Source organism: Heteronotia binoei, chromosome 2 (assembly GCF_032191835.1).
Source record: "Heteronotia binoei isolate CCM8104 ecotype False Entrance Well chromosome 2, APGP_CSIRO_Hbin_v1, whole genome shotgun sequence".
NCBI lineage: Eukaryota > Metazoa > Chordata > Lepidosauria > Squamata > Gekkonidae > Heteronotia > Heteronotia binoei.
The window spans coordinates 98162974-98173296 of record NC_083224.1 but is presented as its reverse complement, the minus strand read 5'-3'; the positions used below and the strand labels follow the sequence as shown (position 1 = coordinate 98173296).

At 38.2% G+C, this 10323-nt stretch overlaps 1 protein-coding gene across 2 annotated transcripts in view; it reads left to right on the top strand.

Moving 5' to 3' along the window:
- The first annotated feature begins 136 nt into the window (after positions 1-136).
- The window catches only part of LOC132566558 (uncharacterized), a 33208-nt gene continuing 23021 nt past the window's right edge, over positions 137-10323 (top strand). The window contains exons 1-2 of one of the 2 annotated variants that reach the window (XM_060231720.1): positions 137-246; positions 991-1057. In XM_060231720.1, coding sequence (XP_060087703.1) covers positions 992-1057 — 66 coding nt within the window. In that variant the 5' untranslated portion in view covers positions 137-246; position 991. Of the gene's footprint in view, positions 317-990; positions 1058-10323 lie in introns of both variants that reach the window. The other variant, XM_060231719.1, reaches the window with a different exon arrangement.

The window sequence follows — 10323 nt, the reverse complement described above, 5'->3', positions numbered from 1 at the left end:
ACTACCATGTGTTTTATGAAAGGCCCGAGTCCTATGGGGTTTTTTTTTAATCTTTCCATTCGATTGCTAATTGCTGAGCGTGATGCATGAAGGGAGGTCTGCTGTTTTTTCAATTTCTCCCAAAGTTCCACGGATTCTGTGACGTAAGATCTGTCGGGAAATGTAGTCCCACAAAAGATCCTGTCTATAAAGCTGAGTATACCTTTAGGACTTCCACCGCCAGAAGTCTCTGCGGCTTAGCGGGAGGTGAGATTTGCCTCGTGCTTTGAGCGGCTATCGGAATGCGCGTTTGAATCTCTATGGCGGAAACAATTAGGTCGTGCGAGGCCTTTTCCCCGCTCGCCTCGCCAGGTTTCGTTTGTTTGGATAGACCTCCCGTTGCTATAGACGAGGCTGCCATGATAGGGAGGGACCTTCGCCCCTGTAATCCCCTAGTGAAAGAGGTAGTCGCGTGAGCCCTCTGAGCTGCAACCGCCAGGGGCCGGTGGGGGCTGCATTCCCGTGGCAAGCCAAGACTTCGTGACCTGGCACAAAGCGCTCTAGGGCGTCTCTCTGCTCTGCTAAGAAGCTCTGAGAAGGATTGCTGGTAGCCATAGCTTTGATGGGGGTTAAATGGACGGGCTATTATTATTGTTGTTGCTTATTTATTTTCTTCAGTTTAATGAATCGTCCCATCTCAGCTGGTGCTGGGCTTTGGGTGATGTACATCAATAACCTGATACTGAATTAAATCGACGAAGGGCAGATTGATATTTGTATGGCCTTTCTGAAGCAGTACTCTGAGAGTTGTGCTTTATGGTGTATGTTTTGCAACATTCTGATTCTGGGCTAAAAGCTGCATACTACTGAGTTATACAAGATGTTTGTGAGCTGCAGGTTGAGGGAAGATTTTTCTTCCTGTTTTTAAGCATACTCTGCTTTCTAATGCCAAGCACTCCTAGGGTGCAAATTAGTAACCAGTTAATTTCTAAAACATCTTTTTGCCAACAGGATGAACTGGGACACAGAGCTAAACTCTATACTGATTGCAACAGATGCCAACATGGCCAAAGTTAAGGCAAGTTCAGTTGCAGAGAAACATCTGACTTGTTTATCTTCCCAACAGAAGAAAGTCTGAGCCTGTTCTATTTTTTAAAATCCTTTTGTACTGATAAAGGGAATGTTGACATATGATATACTCAATAGTGGGTTGTGCCTGTGGCAGGAAAAAAGATACAGGTATTTTCCAAGAGCTAGTTTTTAGTGGCTTTCATGAACCTGCTAAGGTTTTTGGTGGTGATTGTTAAAATCAGCTGGTTTTATGTAGTTCCTGAAAGTCTAGTAGGTTGACAAAATAGTAAAATAATATAAATTAACAGTGTAGTTGATGTTCAGAGGAAGCACAAAACCATCATTATAGGTGCTATCTGGTGATCTTGTGGCCAAGATATTAAAATCATATTTAAGGGATTAATAGAGTAAATATTAGATTGTCTTACATAAATGTTATACAAAATGCAAAATAACTACCATCCTATCTCTGCTGTTGCTTAACTATGCTTTCTTTAAATTCTGGCTTTACACTCTCTATTTTATTCCCTGCTTAATTTGTGTCAGGAATCTGATCTTAATTTGTAACAGGGAAAAACTGGTTGAAAAAACAGTTTTCTTCAAACTGGGCAGGAGGTATCAGGTCCCCCCCCCCCCCGGTGAAATTAGAAGTATATGTAATACTTACCCAGTGTAAGTTTATTTTATTAAATTTATAATTTCCTATACTTTTAAATACCTTAAATAATGCAGGACTGGCATGCTGGATATCAACTTCCTTAAAGTGTACTGTAATTTTGCTTTAAGGCCCTTGGCAATGGCTTGCCTTTTGGCATTCAAGAACCAGATAATATAATATTTAATGTTTATATACCTTCCTCTTCCTCTCCTCTTTATCATGTTCATTATGGCACAGTTTGGAAGATTTATCTTAAACTTGAGGTTAAATTTATAACTTAGCTAATATAATTGTGCTATTTGGCATATTCATGAAATTTAATAGTGTCTTAGTTTTCTATAAGCATAATTACAAATACACTCAGTGCTAAAGGCAGAAACTGGGAGCTGCTGTACCCATGTTGCCTTATTATAGCTATCTTAATTTTTGCCATCTGACAGAGGGGAGAAAATTGAAAGTGAGCTGAAATTGCTCTAATTGGTCTCTACTTTCATTAAGTTTCTTTACTTTTCTCCTTCATTACCCTTTTCTTCTATCTAGCAGAATTGCCTGGGTACTCTGGCTGAGTTTCATTTTTTAAAAGTAGCAAGATTCAGTGTTTTCAGCCTTGTTTTCTCCAAATGTTGGAGGTAGTTAATGGTGAGTTGTTTTCAAACAGCTCACAACTCACAGTAAAGCTTAGTTCTAATTATATTTAAAACTTCTCCTTATTGCTGTTAGAGAAGTTTAGAAAGGCTTACCAAGGTTACAAAACAAGGTTTATTTTTTAAATTAAATTTTATTGGTTTTAAAGAAAACATAAAGGCAATATGCAGACAGAAAAGCACAAAAAAGAAACACCCCTTCTCCCAAATAAAAACCTACAGTGAACATATAACACACAAAAGAACATGAGTTTAGAAGATTGAAGCATTGATAGAGAACTCAGCGTTTTTTAACCTTTAAACAAATATTGTAAAAATGTAGAGAGAGCTATACTTAATTTTTTCCTGTAATCTGAGGAAGGGCTTAAACGTGCTTTGAGTATTATTCTGAGTTATGTATAAAATAAAGTCATGCCATGGTTCAAAAAAACTTGTTTTGGTTTTGTCTTTAATTGTTCTGATTTGTTTCAGTAATTTTTCAGCCACAGCTATCTGCCATAACTCAGTATACCAGTTGCCATTAACATAAATACAATTAATCCTCTAGATGTCAATTTTTCATTTTGCTTCTCCCATATTGTTAATAAAGCCAAAGCTGGTGCAGCACAAATGGTTTGATCTATAATCTCACAATTTCTACAAAACTTTTCTCCCACAGCTGTGACACTACTGGGCATGACCATCACATATGGATATAATCACCTTGCTGATTACAATTTCTCCAGCATTTTTTATTTGTATTCCCTGCGCTTGCAAGGTTTGCTGGAGTAAGATGCCATCTATGTAATGATTTCAAGGAGTTCTCTCTGAGTTATTGATAGTCTTCCTTATTTGAGCAAACCAGATCTTATTCCAAATATTTTGTTCTATCTTTGTTCCAATATCCTTTTCCCATATTAATTTCAAACCATTTAATTAATGTACTTGTGTCTATCTCAATTAAGTAAGCATATATTTTAGAGATTACTCCTTTTGTACTGATCATGTGTTACATTAGAATTTGTTCAAATTTGAACAACTTTCTGGTCATAGTCACCTTTACTGTAGGGTTTACAATTAAATATATAATTGGTACAACACAAACCAATTTGTTAACCCTCCTTGCAATTTTTATTTGCATCACAGTGAGAGGAGTCCCATTTACATAAAAGACTCTTATTTAAATCTTCTTATCTTTCAATTTGACATAATTTTCTGGTTTATCTAGACAAGAAAAATTGGGATGTAGCATAAAGGGAAGCAGCGGGGATATTTCTGGAATCAATTTATTTTTCCATTTTAAACTTTTAATGTAGCTTGCAGAAGGGGGTTCTCTGCTCATTTTATATCTCTTACTTTTTTCCTGCCAAATTTTTTATATCTCTTTTATATCTCTTACTTTTTTCCTGAAATTTCTCAATTTCAGATGTTTCCCATCTGTCTCCGTGCTCACCCAAGAATTGTCAGGAGATCTATTTAAATATGACACCAAAGCCCTCAACTGATTTGCCTCACAGTATTTACTTAGGTTCTTCCCATCCTCCTTGGCCCATCATCTTGTGTCTTATAGCCTTCATAAGTCTTGGGTCTTTTACCTTGGTATATAAAATTAGTGAAAAAAATTTGCTAGCTAGCCAAGTCCTTTGGTGTGACAGATATGGGAAGCATTTGAAAGAAGTAATTTAATTTTGGGAACATTATCATTTTTATGGCACTAATTCTGCCCATAATTGTCAAATGTATTTGGGACCATCTTTTAATCTTTTCTTATTTGTAGAATAGCCAGGTGAAAATTTAGCTGCTGTAGTTTATTTAAATTCTTTTGGATGATGACTCCCAGGTATTTTAATGATTTATGCAGTATGGGGAACCTAACTCATTTTGGATTTCATATCATGTTTTTGAATTAATATTTATATATAATATTCCAGACTTTTTATAATTGACATGTAATCTCACAATTGCTCTGTAATCACAAATCTCTCTCACTAGTTCAGGTAATTCTTCTTTAAGATTTACAGTTAACACTGCTACATCATTTGCAAACATACTAATTGTATGTACTGATCCATTTATTCCTAAACCTTTGATATGCTTATTGGCTTTTATTGCAATTGCCAGAGATTCTTTCTCTCTCTTGGCTTGACTTCGCGAACGAAGATTTAAGAAGGGTGCAGTAGTCCACGTCTGCTGCAGGCTCGCTGGTGGCTGACAAGACCAATGCGGGACAGGCAGATCCGGCCACAGTGGCTGCAGGGAAAAGTCTGATTTGGGGTTGGTGCTGTAGCAGTGCGATTCTTCCTCAATCTCCTTTTGTCCTCAAGACCAGCTATGCGTGCGTTCTCAAAGGAAGAGACAGCCTGGTGGATGGTGTGCCTCCATGCTTTGCGATCTGAGGCTAGGTCAGACCACTGGTGATTGTTGATGCGACAGGTGCCAAGGGATTGGACCAGGGGGTCCAATTCTACGACCCCAAAAGAAGGTGCCCCTGTATTTCATTATTTCCAAAGGAGGGAAGGCATTTAAAAGGTGTGCAGTTCCTTTAAATATGATGGCAAGAACTTCCTTTGGAGTTCAAATATGCTTATCACGCCCTTGCTGCTGGCTCCACCCCCAAAGTCTCCTGGCTTCACCCCCAAAGTCCCCAGATATTTCTTGAATTGGACTTGGCAACCCTAGTATTGGGTCTGTTATTTGCCTTTGAGATACAAATCCCAACTGGTTAGGAGAGACATCATCTTTTGGTTGAGCACTCAGTCTGATGCAAGGACTGCAGTGAAAACTTTTGCATCTTGATTCAATAATGCTTTTGGTCAGCAAGAATCTAGTTAGTTTATTTGTTTACTAGTTTTTAAGATCACTGTAATCCTTGTCTGCCCTTGAATGTGGTGCTTGTTTGTCTTTTCTGATTAAATAACTTAGTCATAAATGGGAGTAATAGGGCTTTGAATTGTTTATACAATTCTGGGCCATAACCATCTATCCCTGGGGATATTCTATTTTTCTACTTTTCTCTTTTAAAACAATTTTTATTAGTAACATCTGGTAACAAAATTATTTCTTAAATCTTAATAACTTCTTTTATCTACCCCATATATTACTTTCTACCCACCCCTCCTCCCGTTACTTGACCCCCGCCGGTGTTATTTACTTAAAATGCTAATATTTAAAGGTACCCTTAACTATTAAAAACTTATATTTTTCTAAAACTTAATCATTATCAAAAATTGTCCAATGTCCTTTTATTTTCCACTCTTTTTCTACATATTTTCTAAACTTTTTCCATTCCATCTTAAAAACTTCTAAATCATAGTCTCTTAATGTTCTTGTTAATTTGTCCAATTCACTCCATGTCATAACTTTTATAATCCAATCCCATTTCTCTGGCATTTTTTCTTGCTTCCACAACTGCGCATACAATGTCCTAGCAGCTGAAAGCAAGTACCAAATTACAGTTCTGTCTTCTTTTGGAAATTTTTCCATTTGTAATCCCAGCAGAAAAATCGCTGCAACTTTCTTAAATTCATTTCCCAAAATCTTAGTAATTTCTTGCTGAATCATCTGCCAATACTTTTTCGCCCTTTCACAAGTCCACCACATATGGTAGAAAGATCTTTCATGTATTTTACATTTCCAACATCTATCTGGCATCTTATTATTCATCTTTGCCAATTTTTAGGAGTTATGTACTATCTGTACATCATTTTAAAACAGTTCTCTTTAATACTATGACACGTCGAAAGCTTCATAGAATTTTTCCACAAGTATTCCCAAGTTTCCATCTGTATTTCTTTATTTACATTAATTGCCCACTTAATCATTTGAGATTTCACTACTTCATCTTCCGTAGACCATTTTAACAATAATTTATATATTTTTGAAATTAATTTTTCATTATCTCCAAGCAGAACTATTTCCATTTCCGTTTGTTCTTTTCTTATCCCTTCAATTTTGATATCATTATCCTCCAAGCTCTTTATTTGTTGCATTTGGAACCAATCATATTTATTGTTCAACTCTTCAGCAGTTTTCAATTCTACTTTGCCACTTTGTATTTTTAATAATTGATTATATTACAACCACTTTTCTTCTCCTATTTCAGCTGTTATTTTTATTACTTCAGCTGGCACTATCCATAACGGTTTTCTCTTATCTCTATATTTCTTGTACTTCATCCATGTATTTAACAAGTTATTTCTTATATAATGGTGAGAGAAAAAACCGTCCATCTTCTTTTTTCCATAATACAAATATGCGTGCCAGCCAAATTTATTTCCATGACCTTCCAGCATTAACAGCTTTTTGTTTAACAGTGTTATCCATTCTTTTATCCACACCAAACAAACTGCTTCTTGGTATAATTTTAAATTCGGTAGTTGAAATCCACCTCTCTCTTTTGCATCTGTCAAAATTTCATTTTAATCCTTGGTTTCTTCCCAGCCCACACAAATTCTGAAATTTTCCTTTGCCATTTATTAATCTGTTTACTTTCTTTCCCAATGGGAATAGTTTGAAACAAATACATTATTCTTGGTAGGATATTCATTTTAATTGCAGCAATTCTACCCAGCAATGACAAATTAAATTTGTTCCATTTTAACATATCTTCATCCATTTTACACCATAGCTTCTCATAATTGTTTTTAAATAGATCAATATTCTTCATTGCTATCTCAACACCCAAATATTTTACCTTGGAGGTAACTTCACAGCCCGTTAGTCTCTGTAATTCTTGTTGCTTATTTAATTGCATATTTTTGCATAGAAACTTTGATTTTTCTTTATTAATACAAAGCCCCGCCAACTCCCCATATTCTTGTATTTTAGCTAACAACAAAGGTGTAACTTGTATGGGGTTTTCATTTATAAACATTATATAATCTGAAAATGCTCTATATTTCTAAGTCAATCTTTTTTATTTTTAATTCTTCTATTTCTTGGTCTTCTTGAATCTGCATCAGTAATATTTCAAGAGTCATTATAAACAACAATGGGGAAAGCGGACAACCTTGTCTTGTGCCTTTGCTAATTATCATATTTTCTGTAAGATCCGCGTTTATACATAGCCTTGCACGTTGTTCAGTGTATATTGCTTTTATCATTCTAATAAAGCTTTCTCCCATCTCCATCTTCTCCATTACTGCAAACATAAAGTCCCAGTTTGAATTGTCAAATGCTTTCTCTGCATCCGCAAATAATAATGCTACTTCCTTTTCTGGATGTCTTTCATAATATTCTACAATATCTACAACAGTTCTGATATTGTCTCTTATTTGCCTTTTGGAAAGAAACCCTGCTTGATCCTCCTTTATAAAATTTATCAAATGTTGTTTAAGCCGTTCTGCCAAGATTCTTGTATATATTTTATAATCATTATTTAATAACGAAATTGGTCTATAATTTTTTACATTCGTGACATCTCTATCTTCCTTTGGTATCAACAAAATAACAGCTTCCTTCCATGTGTTTGGTATTTTCCCTTTTATTTTACCATGTTCATCAACTTCTGCAATTTCGGTGTTATCTTTAAAGGTTTTAAAATATTTAGCTGTATATTCAACCGGCCCAGGTGCCTTTCCATTTTCCATTGCATTAATTGCAGCCTCAATTTCATTTTTTTCAATTGGATCATTCAAAACTTTTCGTATATTTTCTGTTAAGGGTTCTATTTTTATCTTTTGTAAATATTCATCCATCTTTTCTTTCTGTAATTTAACACCTTTAAACAACTTGGCATAATACTTAAAAAATTATCTTTTTATTCCCTCCTGACTAACCACCTCTCTTCCATCTACCACAATTTTATTAATAATTTTATTTTCTCTCTTTTTCTTCAGTTGCCAAGCCAAATACTTCCAGGTTTATTTGCTCCCTCAAAAGATTTCTGCTGCAATCTTTTCAAATTCCATTCCAGTTCTTTATTTAACAAATGTCTCATTTGCATTTGTAATATTGTAATTTCCCTTATAATTTTCTTTTTCCCTGGCCTTTTCCTCAACTTCCCTTTTTTCCTTATTTCATTCTGAATGTCCAACAGCTGTTTTTCTTTTCCTCTCTTATCTTTATTATTCAAGGTAATAATCCTCTCATTACTGCTTTGTAGGCATCCCAGACCGTCTGAAATTCCATATCCTCTTTATCATTCACTTGAAAGAAAGCTTTAGATCTTCTTTGTGGTCTCTGTGCAGTCCCACACATGGATTTTCCCGCTGGGACGAACCCGACCTCGGAGAATTCAAAGCTAGCCTTAGGCGTTATTTTTGGCACGCGTTCCCTCCCGCTCTGGGGAGCAGGCATCCACTGCGCATGCCTAGAGCGAGGGGAAGGCGCTCCACCCACCCAGTTTCTTTCTAACCGCCGCCCGGGATAGTCCTTCCTCTCTGCATCTCCTTCACAATCTAGCCTACTCACCTTACCTTTTCCGTGTCCGATCCTCATCTGATCTCTTCGATTCTTCTACTCTTCGTTTCTTCTACTGGTATCGCACGCGCGTGTGTGTATATATATAGAACTGGAATGGAATCACTTTTAAGATCACTTTTAAAAAGTGCACTCGCTGCGGAACAAAAATTCCATTGTCTGACGGCCATTCGCTGTGTTTGCTTTGTCTGTGGGAAGCCCACAGAACGGACACTTGCGTCTATTGCACCCAGTTCGGCAAGCAGGCCAGGAAAAACCACGCTGCGAGACTGAAGAGTCATCTTCTAGAAGCCTCTTTGCGACCCACCATGTCACATTCCTCTGGGCCCCAAAGACCGCTGCCTTCCCTAACTCCGCAAAGGGATGCGGCAAAACCGGCAGCTTCAGTGGCCTTGGCTCCCAGCAAGCCTAAGTCCGGGAAACATCTGAAGAAATCCCATGAGTCCAAGAAAAAACACTTGGAATCGTTACCCAAGGAGCACCAGGAACTGAGGGGTTCATTGAAACCGACCCCACCGGACCCGAGAGTTTCTGATGCTATGGCCTCGACCGCGTCTTCTACTATACAAATACTGACAGCACCGAAGCCACCCCCAAACCCGAATGTATCCACGCAAGTGCTGATACCAACAGACGGGATCGGAGAGGAAGTTATTCGAATTCGGTCTCATTCACTGTCACCATCAGTCCACGAGTCTTTACCGGAACACCTTTTAACAGAAGACCCTACTGAATTGTCCACTCAAATGCATCAATACCAACTGGATCTGCACTCCTTCCGTGACGTCACTGCCCCGCGCAGTTTCAAAGATGCTACCCTATCTCCTCTGCAATTCGAGTCCCCTCGACGTCGGGAACCTCGCAGCTATCAACACCATGAACGATCCCTCAGCAGAGACAGAGGACTGCAGTCCCCTCGACACCGGGAACTAATGAGCTATCGGTACCGAGAGAGATCCCTTAGCCGAGACGGAGACAGACGGCGATACCGTGAGAGATCCCCAAGTCAAGACAAGGAACGTTACCGCTACTACTGATCTCGGTCCCCATCTAGATCTCCATATCGACGCCACTACACGCCATCATGGTCTCCTTCGGACGACTACCACCGCCACCAATACCCTCGGTACCGTACCGATCGGTACAAGGACACACGACCTCGGTACCGGGACGACTCATCTCAGCCTCTAGACAAGGAGGCACTTCACCGGCACCGCGATCAGGCATCACCGACGCCTTCAACCCCGATGCAGCAAACCAGCCAATCTATAGCCAAACCTCTACTTTCGGCACCGACACTACCGGCACCAGATGTCTCAGTAGAGGAATCGGAAGCTGAAACCTCGGAATCGTCACGTTCGGTATCTCCTCCAATATCACCAGCATCCGATATAGTAAAACCAGCTGATCTATCCCCTTCTGAGGGAGCGAAGTCTTACTTAGATTTAATTTCTGACATGGCCACCGCATTGAATATCAAACTAACAACTGAGCTGCCTAAAATATCTGATGTTGTCCATGACTTGGTTCACGCTGACCTGCCCACCGGATCCTCACTACCAATGTTGCCAG